This window comes from Pararge aegeria, chromosome 25 (assembly GCF_905163445.1).
Source record: "Pararge aegeria chromosome 25, ilParAegt1.1, whole genome shotgun sequence".
NCBI lineage: Eukaryota > Metazoa > Arthropoda > Insecta > Lepidoptera > Nymphalidae > Pararge > Pararge aegeria.
Genome location: NC_053204.1, coordinates 2,373,302 through 2,393,943, shown reverse-complemented (window position 1 = coordinate 2,393,943; position 20,642 = coordinate 2,373,302). Strand labels below are relative to the sequence as shown.

General features: G+C 36.7%; 1 protein-coding gene and 1 non-coding gene across 2 annotated transcripts; one reads left to right on the top strand and one right to left on the bottom strand.

The window, feature by feature from the left end:
- The first annotated feature begins 3,267 nt into the window (after positions 1-3,267).
- On the top strand, positions 3,268-6,939 carry LOC120634898. The gene is made up of 3 exons (XM_039905772.1): positions 3,268-3,337; positions 5,214-5,475; positions 6,211-6,939. Exons 2-3 carry the CDS (start codon positions 5,268-5,270, stop codon positions 6,888-6,890), a joined length of 888 nt encoding a protein of 295 aa, XP_039761706.1. The 5' UTR covers positions 3,268-3,337; positions 5,214-5,267; the 3' UTR covers positions 6,891-6,939.
- Positions 6,940-7,622: 683 nt separating this feature from the next.
- On the bottom strand, positions 7,623-7,694 carry Trnap-agg. The gene has a single exon. It is a non-coding gene; the product is annotated as a tRNA-Pro (tRNA).
- Positions 7,695-20,642: the final 12,948 nt, after the last annotated feature.

The window sequence follows — 20,642 nt, the reverse complement described above, 5'->3', positions numbered from 1 at the left end:
TTGGTAAATTATGATCGTCCTTGGTTGGTGTGAGCGTTTATCATATAGGGGAAAAATATTTCATTATAAATGCATGCATGTTAGCGGAATGTTTGAAATATACAATATCGAATAAAATAATATTAAATGATATATAATATAAATATAAAATACTAGCTGTTACCCGCGACTTCGTCTGCGTTTGATTTTGTTTTTGATGTAGCATTCAATTTAGTTGTAGTTCTAAAAAGATTTAAGTATCGCTAAGCCTTAAATGAGGGGGTTGCTGCTGTCCGCTGAGAAGTTCTGTCCTCTATCTCCAACCACATTCATCAGATCTACACAAAGTTTGGGCAAAATTAAACACATATTATAACCTCTATCGGCTATAATTTGACGGAGTTATGGTGTTAAATCGTCAAACACTTTCATCCCCTCTCCCAAAGGAACCGAGCTTAATGTCAGGATAAAAAGTATCCTATATTACTTCTAAAACTTCCAAGAATTTGTGTACAAAGTTTAATGAGGATCAGTTAAGTAGTTTTTGCGTGAAAGCGTAACAAACAAACTTACATTGACACTTATAATATTAGTAGGGATAGGGATAGGGATATAAACGATAGTGAATCTCATTTAAGCTGGAAGTGAGTTTACGACTGCCTTTCCATGTCTGAAATGGTTTGAACATTTTTCCTAAGTGATTAGCACCATACCAGCTGTCAATAGCACATTTGAAGTAAGAAAACTCGCGAAAATCCATATACTTTTGTTATTATAAATGCGAAAACTTGCGTTCCCATACCCAATAATACCCAAAATTGCCTAAGTACTTACTATCGATCCAGGGTTCGACACAGATCATAACCCGCTAGGGGTATATGAGTCGTAAACGGGGACAAACAATACTGGATCTCATATAGTAAGTGAGATTAACTTAAAAAAAATAAGTTTTTTTTAATAAACAGCTACCCAGGTCTTGACGATTTTATTACATTTATCATCATCATGTCAACCGATTGAAGTCCACTGCTGGACATAGGTCTAAAAGACCTATGTCCAGCAGTGGACTTCAATTACGCAAGTGGATCTCCAATATACGGTCTTGTGCCGCTTGGGTCCAGCGGCTCCCTGCGACTCGCTTGATGTCATCCGTCCACCTCGTCGGAACCCATCGCTGCGTTTACCGGTGCAAGGTCGTCATTCCAGCACCTTGGGGCACCAACGATCGATTCGCCGAGCTATGTGCCCCGCCCATTGCCACTTGACCTTCGCGACTCTTTGAGCTTGACGAAATTGTGCATAAATAGAACTTACCACCAGGGGATATTTTCTAACCCTGGTTTTTTTAACCTTATTACAGTCAACTCTTTATTTTAAAAAAATTATAAAAAAAAATTGCACAGATATATTAAAATTGTCTCACCTCAGTAGTCTCCGAGTCGTCTGTTTTTATTTGAAGATACGTAAGTATCAAAGGACTTCGTTTAATTATAAAACTTAACCTTTTGTACTTACTTCCAATCCTTTTGTTCTACTACGGATGTTATCATAGATTCATTGCGTGATTTTTCTATTACATCTGTCCTTTTGTACAGGATGTCCCAATTTTTAATCAATTGAAAAAAACAATTTTTTTGGCATCCCTATCCCTATCCCCATTCCTATCCCTACTAATATTATAAATGTCAATGTAAGTTTGTTTGTTACGCTTTCACGCAAAAACTACTTAACCGATCCACATGAAACTTTGTACACATATTCTCGGAAGTGTTAGAAGTAATATAGGATACTTTTTATCCCGACATTAAGCTAGGTTCCTTTGGGAGAGGGGATGAAAGTGTTTGACGATTTTACACCATAACTCCGTCAAATTATAACCGATTTAAATAATTATTTTTGTACTATAGAGGTTGTAATATGTGTTTAATTTTGCCCAAACTTTGTGTAGATCTGATGAATGTGGATGGAGATAGAGGACAGCAGACAGCAGCAAACAACTCATTTAAGGCTTAGCGATACTAAATACTTTAAATTTATTTAGAACTACAACTAAATTGAATGCCACATCAAAAAACAAAATCAAACGCAGACGAAGTCGCGGGTAACAGCTACTTAATCTAATATTCCATATTAAAATCATAGAATGAAAAATTTACAGAATCCTCATTCAGTCGTTATTGTATGCAGTGCATTGTGTCTAAAAACAGTAAAAACGCCCCGCATACGACAAACTTTACACCCGTGGAATGTTGCTAGCTCACAAACTTTAAACCATTTTCCCATTTTATGGTTTAGAACATTAGAGGTACAATAATTACTTTAAACTGGCATAACGTGACTAACCGTTTGTTTGAGAAACACTTCTAAAGTGGAATGGGTTTTGATACTTTATTATTATTCGTAATTTTTAAATTTATTTCCAAAATAAATTTTAAATATTTCAATATATAAATTGCGGTGATTTTGACTTCAATTTCGGGGGGCCGAGTTCGAATCCACGGACCTCTAACTTTTAAAAAGTTATATGCGTATTGAGTAACTAAAAATGTCACCTGCTTCAACGGTGAAGGAAAACATTGTGAGGAAACCTGCATGCTTAAGAGTTGTCCATACTGTTCTCAAAGGTGTGTGGAGTCCACCAATCACAATGGGCAAGCGTGGTGGATAACGGCCTTAACCCCTCATTGTGGGAGGAGATCCATGCCCTGTAGTGATCCGGTAATGCACATCCGGCAATCGACTTACCAGAAACGGACATAAATTAGTGATATCTGCATATTATCGTCTGCGAAAGGTGCAGAACTCCTTTGTGGGGTTGAGTATACGCTTTTACAACATGATTCCTAAGGAAATTCTTGACCTGTAGCCTATAGTATAGCGAGGTTACTATACATTTGATGAATTCCTCAATGACAAGGTAGATTGGAAGCAGCCAGCCTCGCTCTCATCTCCCGCAAGATAGAAAAATGATTGTAAATGTTGATGTTGGAAAAGAGCAACTACTGAGTTTCTTGCCGGCTCTTCTCGGTAGAATCTGCTTTCCGAACCGGTGGTACAGTCACTACAAATATACATACTTGACGTTTCAAAAGTGCTTATAAAATAGGCCTACTTGAAATAAATGAATTTGAATTTTGGATTTGAATGGGTTGATATGATTATGACGATTAAATTTATTTCGGATCACGTTTTATGTGTAGAAGCTGCCGATGTTTACAAACGTACGTACTTGCAATACAATAGCTTGTTTTATAAAGACGTGACACCGTTCACCGCGTGTCTGTGATTTAGCCGGGCATGGACACAGTGCTGCCATTTTTATAATAATCACCACAAGTTAAAAAGTGGAATTAGGAAAGTGAGTACATTAAAGTACGGTACAAATTGAACTGAAATTATCAGTTATTAAAAACTAGTAGTTTGTGTTAATGTAAACAGTTAATTTGGGTGCAAATCTGGCATGTAAATTTTGTTAATGTTCCCACGATTTCAAATAGCGGTGATAGCCTAGTGGGGAAGGCTTCGGATTTCCTTTCGTGTAGACCGAGTTCGAGTCACGGCGCGCACCACTGACTTTTCGGAGTTATGTGCGTTTTTAATTTAGGCTATCTAAATATCACTTGCTTTAAACGGTGAAGGAAAGCATCGTGAGGATACCTGCATGCCTGAGTTCTCCATAATACTCTAACTCACTCACTCACTCTCTCTCCTCTCTCTCAAGGGTGTGTTAATTTTATCAATCCGCTCTTGGCCAGCGTGGTTACTTAGGGCGTAAAATAAGAACGAACAAACTAACTCACCTTCGAATTTATAATAATTAATTTATTTAGACTTTTAACTTAAACAATTGCATGGAGAAATAAATGACTTCAACTGAAACTTAGACTAATTCACAGTTATCTTTAATTTCTGAAACAATTTATTTTTATATAGAGTAAAGTAATTATTGTTATTATTGATATATATATATATATATAAAGTAATTATTGTTATTATTGATATATATATATATATATATATCAATAATACAACAACAACATATATATATAAATACATATTTATATATGTTGTATATGATTGTTAGTAGTTTACATTAATTATGGGTAATTTCATGTGTGTTTATATCTTATTTGTATTTATAGGTAATATATATATATAGTTATATATTTTATTTCTTTTTAAATCTTATTGATTGGTGCAATCAATCAAACCAACCTCTTTTCTATGTTTTTTTTCTTTTACGCCTTTAGTTCCCTGGTAGAAAACGCTATGTAGCGATAAGGGATTGTATGTAATGGTGCATTTTAAAATCTACTGTCCCTGATTTCGGTAAAAATCTAAATTTCAGGCGACACCTGTAAACGGCTCTCAGTTCTAAAAGTTGTTATCATAATAAGATTTTGATTCACAATAAATTGCCTATAGCTATTGAAGATTTACCATTTTTGAAAATCAAGGCCAAATTACGTGACTCGTTGATAAATTCATCAGGCATCTTAGTACCCATAACACAAACTACGCTTACTTTGGGACTAGATGGCGATGTGTGTATTGTCGTAGTATATTTATTTAAATGCTATTTTTTACTCGGTAAAAGAGTTCTTGGATAATAAAATATAACTAATTTAGGTACTAATTTAATTAATATGATATTTTTTAATTGACATTTCATGATTATAAATTTATTATTAAATACAGTAAAATAATGTCATTTTTATTATATTTCGACATATTTTAAAAGATTTTGTTTATTTTGATGGTTTTTTTGTTATAATACAAATGAATTTGTGTAAATCTCATATTTAAGTATTTATGGTATGTTAAAATATGTATTAGTATATTTATTTTTATATTTATCAATAGTATTGTTGTATTTGTGTAGTCTCGTTTATGTATTAGTATGTAGATATGCGTATGTATGTACCCTACTAAAAAGTGTAGGTACCCCACCTTTGCGTTTTTCTTTTTAGTTTTCCTAATCCTAAGATTGCCTGGCAGAGATCGCTACTTAGCGATAAGGCCGCCTTTTGTATCCTGGTTCATTCTTCATGTGTTTGTTCTTTTTTTTTCTCGTTTTTCTGAGTGTAAAAATAAAGATTTGCAGTACCTAACCTACATTTTTTTATGCAAATAAAAGAATTGAATTCAATTGACAGTGCTCTCCTTAAACTGTTGATTCCATGATAACGAGTATGATTGTGCTACTTTCGAATTTATTTTTCTATGGTTTTCAGAAATAGAAACGGTGCAGTCTTTAAATAAACCTCAACGCCTGCCATAAATTCACCATGCTAACGTTAAACAAAACAATTGCTATACTATCTGTGGCAGTTATAAGTGGACTCAGTGCCGAACGATGCGCTCGGACGAAAATCGGCAGCGAATTCTACAAACGTCAACTGATAGCCACTATAGACGGTTACGCCACTGGAATCACGATCGATCCCAGAACGGAGAACCTATTCTTCATCCTGCATAAACGGAATTACACAAAAGGTTAGTACCGTATATCCTTATTTTTTCCAATATACTGGGATGAATGGGATCTTAAAAGTTAATCAACATATCGACCCATTACCGGCCCACTATAAGGCACGGGTCTGCTCCCACAACGAGAAGGGGTTAAGACCACCACGCTGGCCCAGTGCGGTTTGATGGACTAAAAGTTAATAAATAATTATTTTAAGGCGGTGAAGGAAAACATCGTCAGGAAAACGGCATGCTTTTTCAGTTCTAAATAATGTTCTTAAAGGTGTGAAGTCCACCAATCCGCACCGGGCCAGCGTGGTGGACTACGGCCTTAACCCCTTCTCATTGTGGGAGGAGCCTTGTGACTGGTTATGGATCAATATGATAAATTTTTTAATAAATAAATTATTTAGAATAAGACCTTAACAGCAAAATTTGGTGTTTTCTTTTTAATTATTTTTAAAAATATAAAAACCTAGCTGTTGCCCGCGTGTTATTTATGTTTTAAAAAAAATTCTGGACCTGCCGCCAGCTCGGTGGACTACGACCTTAATTAACCTATTTACCCGTGCTCTGTAGTGGGCCGGTAATAGGTTGACGTGGCGTGCAGAAGGATTCCATTAAGTGTATAAGTCCTCCTTCCATCAAAGTTATTTCAAATATTTTGGGTAAGCATTGCTTGTACGCATATATGAAGTGCACTTCACTTTTGATGTGATGATGATGATGATATTGGAGACATAACAGTTTCTTCTTTTCAAGGTATCTATCTTCTAACACACGGTTCTCTGGGCATCAAAGAACTACCAGTGCCAGACGAAATAATCGGACAATGTGTCGGCGTGGATTCAGCTGCCAACACAATCTACATTGGCACTAACCAAGGATTAATCACGTACGATTATTCAAGAACAGAAATAAGCGCTGAAAGACCTATAGGGGACGATGATGTTAGAAGTATATTCATAGATAAATCAGACAACCAAATGTATATCACAACTGGTGCTAATCATGAAATATTTAGATTCGTCAACGGATCGGCTGCTGTGCAACGCTACGAGAAAATTCCCAAGGCGTATAGTTTCGTTTTGGACAAAAAAGGCAACGCTTTTTACGAATACGTCGATGGTAGATTGTACTTTTTCTCTACCGACTTCTATGAACCGGTTCAATACAAAGGGTTTACGAGGGAGCTGAAATTTATATTACGGTTAAATAATCACGACGAAGCTATAGTAGCAGTTAAAGGATCGCTGTTTAGACTGACCACTCAAAGTATTTTGCCTGTTAAAATCGGTCAGTTAGGCTTTAAAATAACTGGAATGGCTTTTGATAATAGAAACAACGTGATAGTTAGTACTAAAGGTAAAATTTATAGATATAAACCGGTAGATTCAAATGACCCTTGCCCCCCGGATGATTATTTTATGACCAGTATTTAATGATTTTATGTCGTTTTAATAGATAAGAACGTGTGGGATGGAATAAAGATTTTTTTTTAAGTATACCTGTTTTTATTGAAGTTACACTTTAAGCGGCGTTAGAAAAAAACATGAGAGTGAAATTATACGATGTGACGAAATGCGCGCGCACACAAGGTTACACGGTTTTAACAGTGAGAAAGTAGTTGCGAAACCGAGTGAGAGGGGAATACATCGTCAGCTCACTTTTTACGATGCGCGCGCATGCCGCGCCGTCAAAAAAAATCGGAACCCTGAAGTTAGCTTTAAGGTTTGACAGTATACATATAGTATACACTTTCAATTGTCAAAGTCTGCGGGCTGTACAAAAATCTGAAATTTTAATGTTCTGTGAAACTTGGTGGTCCGATAATTAGATAACTAAATAGATAATAAAACTTTCCATGTATTAATTAGTGTCGTTTTCTCTACAAACGTAGAATAAGGCGTAGGATAAAAATTTTATCTTCTCTTCGGAGCATCGTGAAGAGTAGAAGCTCTTAATCCCACTTGCAGTAGGATATTTATGAAGATGTTAACTATGATAATAGTAAATATTTTATACGCGTTGGTAAGTGGCGCCATCTCTGGACAAGTAGAAAAATTAAGCAAAAAATTAGGAAGCACGCAAAATTGAAAATAATCAAAAATTGTATAAACGTAATTAAATTCGGAATAAAGAGAACAAAATGTAAAAGAGCAAAAAGGGGATGTGGGCTCGTCCGGGATTTGAACCCGGGACCTCTCGCACCCTAAGCGAAAATCATACCCCTAGACCAACGAGCCGGTGTTAGACACGGCGAAATTACCGTTTTGTTTCTTAAACATTGATAATAACAGATACTTAATTACGTCAGAGATATAAATACTTCTCTAATCTCTACACACCATTTTTCCTAAATTGACTGGAAATATAATATTTCTATAACTCTTAAGTGTAATGTATCTTTTAATAATAATAAAAAACAAGTATGTTAAAATAAATAAAAACAAACTTATAATGTCTTTTGTTTTTAAGTATGTTTTATTATTTTGTTAACAATTTAAAATTAACTTTACATTAAAAAGTAACGAAAGTATTGTTAACATTATAAAACAGGTATGAAAAAAATAGACTTTAAACTTAGAATCATTAAGAAGAAAAAAATATATAGTTTCTTTTATAATTTTACGTGAATCTGGTGGAAGATTGCTTTCATTATGTCTAATTTTCTAACTTTAGATCAAAGAATCAAGAACATACAGAATTCTCATCGAGCCTTTTTTGTATGCAGTAAGGTTGCTCGGAAGCATCCGGCTCCGCTTTCATCTCTCACAAGTTAGAAAAATGAATGTCAAAATGTAAAATGAAAATTTACGATGTAGGAAAAGAGTAACTGCTGAGTTTCTTGCCGGCTTCTTCTCGGTAGAATCTGCCTTCCGAACTGGTGGTAGAGTCACTACAAACAGATAGACTTGACGTTTCAAAAGTGCTTATATTTGGCCTACTTGAAATAAATGAATTTTGAATTTTTTTGAGTGCATTGTGCCCAAAACACGCGTTAGAACGCCCCGCGCACCTCTCCCTTTACACCCCCGAAATGAACCCGGAAAATCACAAACTTTTTCTAAATGGTAAGACCGTTTGTTTGAAAAACCCTACTGGGAGATTTTCGATTCTGGACTCTACTGCGAACAACCACCAGGTGAGATTGCAGTCACGGGCTAACTTGTAAATACATATGTTTTAACTATGTATATGTAGTATTAGTATGTATTGTATATGCAATGTATATACTTAGTTTCTTCAACCAAAGGTGGTCTGGAGGAGATCGCTAAAAGTGATAAGGCTGCCTTTGTGCATAATCGTTTTTTTTTTTGTTAAACTGGCTTTCGATGAGATTAAAGCAAGAAGTTGAGAGAAAGCGGCCGGAATTAATCAACAGAAGGCGTGTGGTTTTTCATCATGATAACGCAAGACCTCACACATCTTTAGCCACTCAGCAAAAATTAAGAGAGTTTGGCTGGGAGGTATTATTGCATCCGCCGTATAGTCCTGACCTTACACCCAGTGGCGTGCACTTCATACATGCACAAAAGCACTGCATACCCTAAAATCTAAATAAAGCCCGTATAGGAGGAGGGTTTTTTCTATTTTATGCAATTTTCCTGCTGTATGCATACCCTGGTAAGAAACCCAGTGCACGCCACTGCTTACACCTTCGGATTTCCACCGTTTTCGGTCTCTTCAGAATTCTTCAGGTTAATATCACGAGGACTGCCAAAACTACTTGTCGTGGTTTTTTAATCAGAAACCCCTAAATTTCTATAGCAATGGGATTATGCCCCTTCCTACAAGATGGCAAAAAGTTATCGAACAAAATGGTACCTACATACTCTAGTTTAACAAAATAAACTACAGTGGAATCTCTATAACTCGAATGTCAAGGGAAATGCCAAAAAATTCGAGTTAACGATTCTTCGACTTAACAAGAACTTCGAGATACATATGACTTAACTGCTGGAATTTCGACATTCTGAATACTCAGAATTTTTCATGAATGTATTCATTCATTGCACGTTTACAAGACAAAAACCCCACAAGATTAGAAGCCCCGAACCAGAAAATTCCTTTTGGATTTTATTGTTCGGGGAATCCCAAGTAAGACGTCATTATATTTTACTAACTACGACTTACGGAGTATCCTTTTTGAAATTTGAGTTATAGAATATAAATATCATATCATCAATACTTCGTAGGGAAGTAACATTTTGTTCAAGTTACAAAGTCTAAATAATTCGAGATACCGCGTATTTAGGTGTTCAGCGGAAGGGAATGGCAATGTTTTTCGACTTACTGGAGATTTCGATTTCACGAGGTTCGAGTTATAGAGATTCCACTGTATATTCAAAAATGTTATGAATTTTCTTAAAAATTTTTTCCTCAACATTTTCTTCTTAAAAACTTTTTTCAACCTTAATTTATTTACAGTTTCACTACTGAGCTCGGGTCTCCTCTAAGAATGAGAGAGATTTAGGCCGAAGTCCACCACGCTGGCCAATTGCGGCTTGGTGGACTTCACACACCTTATTCAGAACTCCCAGGCAAGCAGACTTCCTCATGAGGGCTTCTGTATGTTCTTAACTCTGGGCTTTAGACAGTCCCATAAAGATTTTGATCTCAAAGAAAACTTAACTGTCCCTAATACATAGGTACCTATAACTAAAGGGTTAAACTATTTTTTGATGTGAAACATCTATATGCGTAGGTTAAACCGGATTATTGGCGTGGCGACACAGGCCGTGGACTTACAAAAAGGAGTGGTTATCCATTTGGTTGTATTTTTTTTTATTTGCGGAACAAATTTGAAATGCTTTATCTTTTCATTGTGCAATATCTGCAATAACTTACAGAAAACAATTTCGATGTTTCACATCTGCCAGGCGTCCCGTGTCGGCTCACACGTTTTTTTTTTTATTTATTCGACTACAAGTTAGCCCTTGACTGAAATCTCAACGGGTGGTAAGAGATGACTCAGTCTAGGATGGTAGCGGGCTTAACCTGTTAGGGAGTATAATAGTCATACCCCTCATCGGTTTCTACGCGAAATCGCACCGGAACACTAAATCGCTTAGCGGCACGTCTCTGTCGGTAGGGTGGTAACTAGCCACGGCCAAAGCCTCCCAGACCAGAGAAAATTCAGAAATTATAAATTCCTGCTTAAATTCACATTGCCCACCGTTGCGCCATGGAGGTCGTCAAAATTATTAGTATTATTTAATGGCATCTGAAGGATTTCTCCCAATAAGTTCACATTTATTATCAAGCTTAGTAAAAAAGGTACTACGTGATGTGCGTTAGCATAATGGATTACATAAATGACAAAAAAGCTTGGGAATTAGTTTATCTAATTATTAAGGTAGGTACTGAGTTTACATGACAATGTGAGATCGCGTTAACACAAAGGAATTCCGACTGAGCTCTGCGCTTCTTTATAGACCAGCATCTATGGTATTTAAGCCACGAGATAAGCGTTTTGCTACCCATTTTCTCGTATATCCCATCGTAGGGACACATGCCACGTGCATTTGACGGCCGGTTGGCGCAGTTTACAGCGACCCTGCTTTCTGAGTCCAAGGCCGTGGGCTCGATTCCCACTACTGGAAAATGTTTGTGAATAATATAAAAAAGCCTTCCACGATAAATGGGCTATCCAACACTAAAACAATTTTTCAAATCTGACCTGTAGTTCCTGAGATAATCGCGTTCAACTCTTCAGCTTCATATATACTAGTATAGGATTTCCCACGGGGCGCCTATGTTAAGAGACTGACTAAAACTGTGGATGTAGGAGGATGATTTTTTTTTGTCCACCTGATGCTAAGTGGAGTATCACCTATAATCAGAGCAACGCTTCGCAGGGTACAGGAACCAGGTGCCAGGAACACGTCATGTTATATGCCGCCGTGTGTCTATCAACCGGACATGACGCGTAGGTGTTAAGCCACATGTGCCTATAATTACAGCCGCACCCTTCAGGCCGGAAAACAGCAATTTCAAAAATGCTGCTAAGAGGCAGAAATAAGCATGGCTTTATTTGATGTCAATTGAGAATTGAGATATAGAATCGACCTGGTCTATCATTCGAGATGGACGGATGCCATCAAACGGGTCGCGGGCCGCTGAGACAATGGCACTTGGCACCCTAAAAAGACCTGTGTCCAGTAGTGGATGACAATTTATCGACATGATGATGTTCATAATGATATTTTAAATCCGTGAAACACGATCGTCCTAAAGTTCCATTTTACTCTGACATACATCGTAAAGGTAGTATTGGCAAACGACTTCGGGCGTGCAAATCTTCACGCTTCTGGGCAATTGTGTAAGGTTGTTCGTGGATCGTTAATGTATCGTAGAATTGGTCATGGATCGTTATGTGCACTCGTATTGTGTTAAACTGCCCATTCAATGAATACCTAAAGATGATAACGATGAAGAATAGAATATATTTTCATTTGTGACTCCCAAACTAAATTGATTCAACGTTGGAGAAAAGGCAGAGGCAGAGAGACATTGAAGTTTCCAAATCCATCTCCCCAAGCTACATTTATGGCACATAAAATTACATTGTGTTATGAAATTACGTTTTATTTACGCAGTTAAACACATGTTTACTAAACATGTGTTAAATTGGAACTCCCAACAGGACACTATTACTAGCCAATGTCTGTCAGCGAGCTGTGATAAGTGGACAGTTGACAGTTTTCAAAAAATCAATGATAAGTCGAAACATGTTTTTTTATGCGTCTTAATAATTTTAAGAGTTTCTAATTATTTTTATTTTCCTATTATAATTATAAGTATATATAATTAAGTTTGTACGCCTGAAACAAACAGTGCAACTTTTTATGTCTTACAAACGTGACGAAAAAATTAATTTTACGTTTTTATTGTGAATTAAATAGCTTTTGTTTTTGTTTGCACCGAATATGTTTAAAAGTTCGTTGAAAAATATTATTTACTTATTTAAAATAATTGTTTTATAAATAAAACCTAAAATAAACTATTTAAAACTAAATAAAATCTAAAACGTCATCGAAACCACCGCCGCGAGGTACAGTTCCTAAGATGCTGGCAGCATTGCCCCTTTGAATGGCCAAACTAATTTGTTGGCCAAGGTAACTGCCCGCTCTATGATCACCGGTAGACTCGATAACCCTTTTCGATAGTTCTTTGAAAAGATAAAGGGGAAAAGATCTCGTGCCTCCGGACCCCACGGTCCCAAAGTCTACTCCAAAAGGCACAAAAATGAAGCTGCTATCCAGGATTTCATATTAACGCCTCTTGGCCTGCTCGGCACTTGTAGCAGCCGCACCCACCATTGACGAGGTGGCCTGGATGTGTGATGCAGCTATGGTATCGACACAAGTTGCATCCCACTCAAGTGATCTTCCTATCCTCCAAGGTATGAGCGTTATACCATCAGGTCTCTAGCCATCGCTCCGCGCCAAACCAATAGGTTCTAATACAGCTGGTACGTGAGCGGTAGCAAGAGATCGTCGGATGATGTCGTTGAAGAAACAGCTACAAATTATTTTTGCAATACGAATTTGCCTACAACGATCCATGCCGGATTGTAGGTGTATACTAAAAATCTATGACCGACCGTATACAATCGCCCTATACCTTAGTACGAGATTTGCTTTCGCAAACTCATACTATGTATATCCAACGTAAAATGGACTTACTGGACCTCGGTTTGGAGTCGCATTTACAGTAGTTTTGATTTTTGTTTTACAAACGTTCTATCACTATTACACGGCCGATTGGCGCAGTGGCCCTGCTTTCCGAGTCAAATGCGATTCGATTCCCACTAATGTAAAATGTTTGTTACGTGTTACGTATTAAGAACACTAGCGGACCCGTGCAACTTCGATTATTACCGGAAAACACAAATAAAATGTCATTTTCTTAAAATGAATCCTAGCTAGATCGTTTTATCGCCCCCGAAACCCCCTGTATACTAAATTTCATGAAAATCGTTGAAGCCGATTCCGAGATTCCAATTATATATATACAAACAATATTTTGTTATAGTTTAGTCACGAGGATTCAGTGACGACGAAGATAATGGGGCTGGATGAAAACCAGTGCTGCGCTCTTTAGTATGCAGCTATACTGAGCCAGCTCCTTTGTCACACATTTTTTTTTAATTTTTATTCTTTTTATGATACCAATATAATAATTTACACAAATGTGTGACAATAAAGACGATTTATCTTTTCTTTCTTTCTTTCTTTCAAAGAATTGCTCAAAGATATAAGATAAATGTTTTTCAGGGCCTGGGTGTTTATATATATTTTATAAGTATTTATGTATATTATTCATAAAAAATATTCATCAGTCATCTTAGTACCCATAACACAAGCTACGCTTACTTGGGGCTAGATAGCGATGTGTGTATTGGCATAGTGTATTTATTAATTACTGTTGCCCGCGACTTCGTCCGCTTTTATTATTGTTTTTCGAAAGACATGTCATGACATGTTCTCTCCCATGAGAACTGAGCTTAATTTCGGGATAAAAAGCATCCTATATTACTTCTTATACCTTCAGGAATATGTGTACAAAGTTTCGTGATGAGCGGTTTAGCAGTTTTTGCTTAAAAGCGTATCAAACAAACTTACATTCACATTTATAATATTAGTAGAAATAGAGATTTATTTATATTTAGGTATAGATGTAGTAGGCATGTAGACACACGTCTACACACGTGATTGCAAATGGTGAGATACAGTCACGTGTGTAGAAAGGCCCGAGGCTATATTTTATTAAGCTATTTTTTGGCAGTAGTTATGCTTTTATGTTTTTTCGTTCGCTGGTAATGACCTCGATATGTAGAAACCCGTACCAAACCAGTCGCTTACGATACCAGAAGCAACCGGTTGCACATGTTGCTTTTACTTTTGTGACCCGTGTACAAAGACCTTTTTATTCATCTCTTCGCGTCTGATGAGTACCATTAGCCTTAGTACAATATTTTCTTGCTCCTAATCGATGAATCGATTTCGAGTATCAAAGTCTGCATCTTCAAAGCAAAATAAACCTAATGGTACTTGTTTAAGAGTCGCAAATCCTCGTCGATTTATTTTACAAACTCTTTGAAACCTTACTACAAATTTGCTCGTTCATAATCGAATTATATTTCGCATATCAAACTGAGTTGTCAAAGAAAAAGGACCAGTGTCCCTTTTTTTAGAATCGCAATCCTGTACTTTTGATTTTTGTTTTACATACGTTCTGTCAAAAGCCCGTGCTAAAGAATTGTAGGCAAATTTGAGCTTCATAACAATAACGATAAAATCTATTTTACTACGGTGTTCAAGTATATCCATACTCGATAACGACTCTTCGTTTGCGAGCCAGCTAAATCTTGCACTAAGGCTACCTGTATTTTTTCAAAGAGTCACCCACACGACTCGGTTCCCACAAATTAAATCCCCATTGATCACGAGATAAATGTTTTTGCGTATAATTTCACCGCGCAACAATGAAAATTAACTGTTGTATCATACTTACATACTTTATGTAATTGCAAGATTACGGCAACTGTAGCTTTTGCTTTGGTAGGTTGCCTGGAAGAGATCGCTTTTAAGCGATAAGGCCGCCTATTGTAACTTTCTTTATTTCAATTATGTTTTTTTTTTATTGATTTGTATTTGGTGTACAATAAAGTGTATTTGATTTGATTTGATTTGACATGGGCATATTTACCCTTTCGCCAAGAGGGCGTCTAAGCTGATTCTACACAGAACAAAATCCAAATTCCCAACATGTTGACAAAAAGTACCTATATAGACACTCTATCATTTATCAATTTCTATATTTTTTGTTGTTATACTTCTTTTGGCGCGTTAGGGAAAAGTGATTAGAGTAAATTTTTACGATGCGCGCGCACACCGTCACAAAAAACCGACACCCTGAAGTTAGCTATAAGGTTTGACAATCTTTAAATTGTCAAAGTCTGCGGGCGCATTCCGGTGATTCAAATGATTCAATTGTACTTAAATCTCAAATTATAACGTTGGTTTTCCGATGTTTATTATGTCGATTACTTTAATAATATACAAATATATTTTTAGTGATATTTAAATTTTTTTTTTAATATTTAACTAATTAACCAACTGATATTGCGTTATAGTAAACTTTCAATATATTGAATACAAGTAGAATAAAGTAGAATAAGGCGGAAGATGAAATAAAAAAAAAATATATTTTTCAATTTTTATCTCGTTACGCTAAAGGAGTAAAACTTCTATCGCGTGTACATAAGTACACACACGATATTTTTTTTTAATTCTTAACAATGTTATATTCTTAACAGGGCTTACGGGATATTTGAATGCCCAAGCAACCGGCGGTCAGGGCTCCAGAGTGAGGAACCTCCTCACAATACGCGACGTTTCAAGGACTGACTTCTGTATCCGACCCTTGGTCCAACAACCAAGCGAAAGCTTCTTAAGATGGTGGACGTAGCTTTTCGCGAGAAGACCTTTGACTAAAACGACTAGTATAAAAGAATAGACATTTTATTATGATTATTATTTTAGACATTAGGTACATAACCATGTTCGAGTCATCGTTAAAAAAATAGTAGCATAGTAACGTAGTAGTAGTAGTTAAAATAGTATAGTAACTAAGGAAATATCTGTCCGATTAAAAAAAAACCTTTCTTCTCAGATTCTTGTGGAAGTCAGGCGAGTGAGTCAACCCGGTGGGTCAGGGTATATTTGTAGGATCGCTAAAGAAATTTTCGTATGCAGATCAGATTACGAAGCATTTAATCCACCAGGCCGATTGTCTATCTCAGTTGACACCAAATTAAGCTAGACACTGTATAAGGTTTGTTTTTTTTTATAGACGTAGCGTTTGGCTGCAATCACACCTGATGGTAAGTGATGATGCAGTCTAAGGTGGGGCGATCTGGCCTAGAAGATGCCCAATCACTCTAGATTTATGCAAGGTTGTGGAATGGCAGTTGTACGAGGCGCTACGTTCATTGACTCCACGATTTCCGAAATGACTGGACAGAAGGAAGGCTGGACTGGAGACTGCGGGGACGCCCCCCTGGGAATTTCCATCGGGTCCTCTCTCTGGTCGCCAACCGGCACGATGGAAGTCGGTCGGCCTCTAACCAGGTTGCTCTTCTAATAATTTTAAACGACAATGTGAGATGGTGATAACAAAAAAAAAACACCCGGCTTAGTTTGTTGTGGGCTTCTTCTTAAACTAGGACGCGTTTGGAACCCTCATAGCTTTAGTTTTAAGTTAAGGAATATGGTTATCGCCATCATCTCACTACCGTGTAATTCTCATGTAATGAACGAATCAAAAGTGCCAACAATGGGCCTACTTGAATAAAGATATTTTAAACTTTGACTTTTGACTGTATTATATTTACTGTATTCCGATATAAAATGATGTCAGTCGGAAACTTAGGTTCCAGAATGCAAAATAATTAACTGGTTGATATAACAGGTTATTTAGTGGAAAATATCCACAGTGAAGCGGTGATAGCGCATTGGGAGCTCTACTTCACTTTCGCGGGGCCGAGTTCGAATCGGGGCACGCACCCCTAACTTTTCTAAGGTAACTAAAATATCACTTGCTTCAGCGGAGAAGGAAAACATCGTGATGAAACCTGCATGCCTGAGAGTTGTACATAATGTTGTCAAATGAGTGTGGAGTCCACCAATCCGGACTGGGCCAGCGTAGTGAACTACGACCTTAAACCCTTTCCTTACCTACGGAAAGGGGTTAAGGTCGTAGTTCGTAAACGGCTCTCCTACCGTCGATGCCGAAATAAGTATATGCCTTCTACATCATCCTGTCGGTTCCGAGTATATGCGTTTTAAATTTATAAAATTGAAAATTTTATATCAACTGAGATAATAGAAGGAAGTAAGGAAGAACTGTTATAAAATGAAGAAAGGTTTTAAGGGAAACCAAGCGGAAATTGTACCAAGGAAAAGAAATTGGGGACATCTAGTATGACAAAAAAATGGCCGCTTTATGTATAGCCCACCTGTTTAGAACGTCCTCGCGATGTACCCGTCCCCACGAGGCTTAGCGTTTCGAGTAGGCACTTTGACTAGCACTCCACAAAACTTGACTGTAACTCGAAGCGTTGAGACGTGTGGTGTAGTTATTTTGTGTTTTGTGACTTATGTGTTTAAAGTTAAGGTAACTTTATGAATGTATTTTAGTTTTTGTGTTGTTTGTACGATAAATTAAGGTGAGTTTCTGATTTTTTGTGTGTTTCTTTAGTTTGGGATTAAGGTTTTCTTTATTATTGTTTTTTTTGGATGAAAAATTCAGGTGTCTTTTTAATTTTTGTCTGTTGTTAGTTTAGGATGCCGGCTAACTTATTTGACGCATTTTATTGTTTGTATTGTTTTTATGTAAAATAAACGGGAGATTTGGATTTTCGTTATGAGTTGTTTGTTTATAATTTAATTTATTGTTGTTAATTATATGAATTTCCCTCAATGACCACTTACATATAGTTTTTATTTCCCCCCTAAGGAGTAATTTTTAGTCAAGAATGTTTCTTAGTTCTATACTGTCAAAATGTAATCCCTAATCGTGTAATAGTGTCCCCTAATCCACGGGTTTAAGTTGCAGTCCATCAGTTAAAAGTTATTATCACCAACATATGAGAATAATTGGTAAAACCCGCCAAACCGCATTTGTACAGCATGGTGGGTCTGCGCTCTAAAAATATCTTCTACTATAAGTGAGACCTTTGCCCAGAAATTGTTGGTAGGAATAGCGATTAGCATTTGCGTCTTCAAATCACGAGATACTGGGATTCTGGGTCAGCCCTAAATGGTTAGGTAAATAAATGAATAACTGACCGTAATTGTTCACTTAAAATAAGAAAACGGAAACGCAAGAACAAATTAATAAAAATACAATAAAAAATATTTTCTTTTTCCGAACGATGTTCCTTAAACCAGTAGAATTGGTCCCGTACGGAACAGTCCCACCACGTTTTTTTAGTATAAGGATTATAGTATAAGGACTACGTAATCGATAAAAAAGCTTAGTCGGTCTGAATTATTGCTCTAACCAGGTTGCTCTTCTAATAATTTTGAATGACAATGTGAGATGGTGATAACAAAAAAAACAACCGGCTAAGTTTGTTGTGGGCTTCTTCTTAGACCAGGACGCGTTTGGAACCCTGGTAGCTTTAGTTTCAAGTTTACGAATATGGTTATCGCCATCATCTCACTACCGTGTAATTCTCACGTAATGTTTTTAAGAGCTGGCGCCGTCAAGCTATTCAAAGGGGCAAAAGCGCCAGCATTGTGGGTACCATGCCCATAAGTGAACAGTTAGACGGCTTATATTTATTGTAAATATTAATTTTAGTTTGTTATTGACATGAAAGTACACTTTATTGTACACCTAACAGAAATTAAATTATAAACAAAAACAACGCAATAAAACACAGGCACAATGGGCGGCCTTATCGCTAAAAAGCGATCTCTGCCAGGCATACCAAGGAAAGGAAAAGGAAAGTAAATATTATTATTTCCCTAGAAAAATATATATATATATTTTTCGTTGGTTATTAATAAAATAAAGAGTATATTAGAGATTTTCTATGTAGTATATTTTTTTTTTTTTTAATTGGATATAAAATTTGGTATCGCTGCCTTGTCGTTACGGAATGTCGTGTCGTAAAGCAGTCGTTGGCTATATGCTGAAGAACTTATTAATGCTAAAGTTTACGAACGAAAGTTGCATTCCTTGAACGCCGCACTGTGACCTGTTATGTAGATAACATAGGCATTTACTTTGCGTGCTTAAATGTCACCGAAGCTGCTTATATATATAAAACCTTATTCTCCAGTAGCCTAGTGGTTACAACGTCGGCCTCCATTTCGGAGTTACCAAGTTCGATCCCCGGCACGCTAACTCAACTGTAACTTTTCAGAGGTAGTTTTGCCTATGTGTGTGTGTGTGTGTGTGTGTGTGTGTGTCTATAAAGTACCCAATGTTACTCTCCGTCCTTCAACTGCTCCGTCCTTAACTAAGCAATTGCTTAGTTAAGGCAGGAAGGACAAACAAACAAACAAACTTTCGCATTTATTATATTAGTTAGGACTAATCACATCTATTGAAGCGGTGATAGCACAGTAGGTAGAAGCTCGACTTCACTTAAAAGATGCCGAGTTCCAATCCCAGCACGGTGAAGGAAAACATCATACCTTGGAGTTCTAAATAACATTCTTAAAGTCTGTAAAGTCTTATTGGATAGAAGCAGGCGTTACTTTGCGGAAATCCATGATATATTATCAAAATTAAGCTTAATTTGCTATAATCCGCGAAAAGCAGGAGAATCTGTGTGGTGTAATTTATAATTTCTTCAATCCTTATACTCCACACCAAACAGATCTTCGGCAATGTACCCTCTACGCACGTTTCGCTCCGAAACCGGAGCTTCCTCAGGAGACTTCCTTTGTTGACTTTAACAAATATATTTATATTTATATTTAATGTTAAAGTCAACATCTGCCATTGTCATTGTCAAGCCGAAGATCTGTTTGGTGTGGTGTGGAGTATAAGTATTGAAGAAATTATAAATTACACCATACAGTTTCTCCTGCTTTTCGCGGATTATAGCAAATTAAGCTTAATTTTGATAATATGTCTGTGAAGTCCACCAATCCCCAAATTCAAAAGTCAAATTCAAAAATGTTTTATTCATGTAGACCTTATTACAGGCCCTTATGAAGCGTTCATACATTTAACATGTTACACTAATGTTAGTGATGGTTATAACTGCATTCGTTAACTTAAAACTAAAGCTAGGAGGGTTCCAAACGCGCCCTGGTCTAAGAAGAGCCCACAACAAACTTAGCCATTAAGGTAAACGGTAAGTATACATTGAAAGCCTTTTATTTCTCCAAAAGCCTAGTGGTTAGAACGTTGGCCTGGGATATAAAGGGGACCGAGTGCGATTCCCGGCATGCTAACTCTACTTTAACTTTTCAATAGTTAAGGATGTATTATTTTTTTATATAATGATTTCAAAATATCAGTATTTTTAATGGTGGAGGAAAACTGCCTGCCTGGGAGTTCTGAATAACTTTCTCAAAGGTGTCTGAATTCTACCATGCCGTACTTGGCCTAAAACTCTCTCATTCTGAAAGGAGACACGTGTTTAGTAGTGGTACAGGAAA

Excerpts from the sequence above, each read along its gene's own strand:
- LOC120634898 (XM_039905772.1), top strand. The coding sequence starts at position 5,268 with ATGCTAACGTTAAACAAAACAATTGCTATACTATCTGTGGCAGTTATA. Across the intron at positions 5,476-6,210 it reads TAAACGGAATTACACAAAAG|GTATCTATCTTCTAACACAC; the intron begins GTTAGTACCGTA and ends CTTCTTTTCAAG.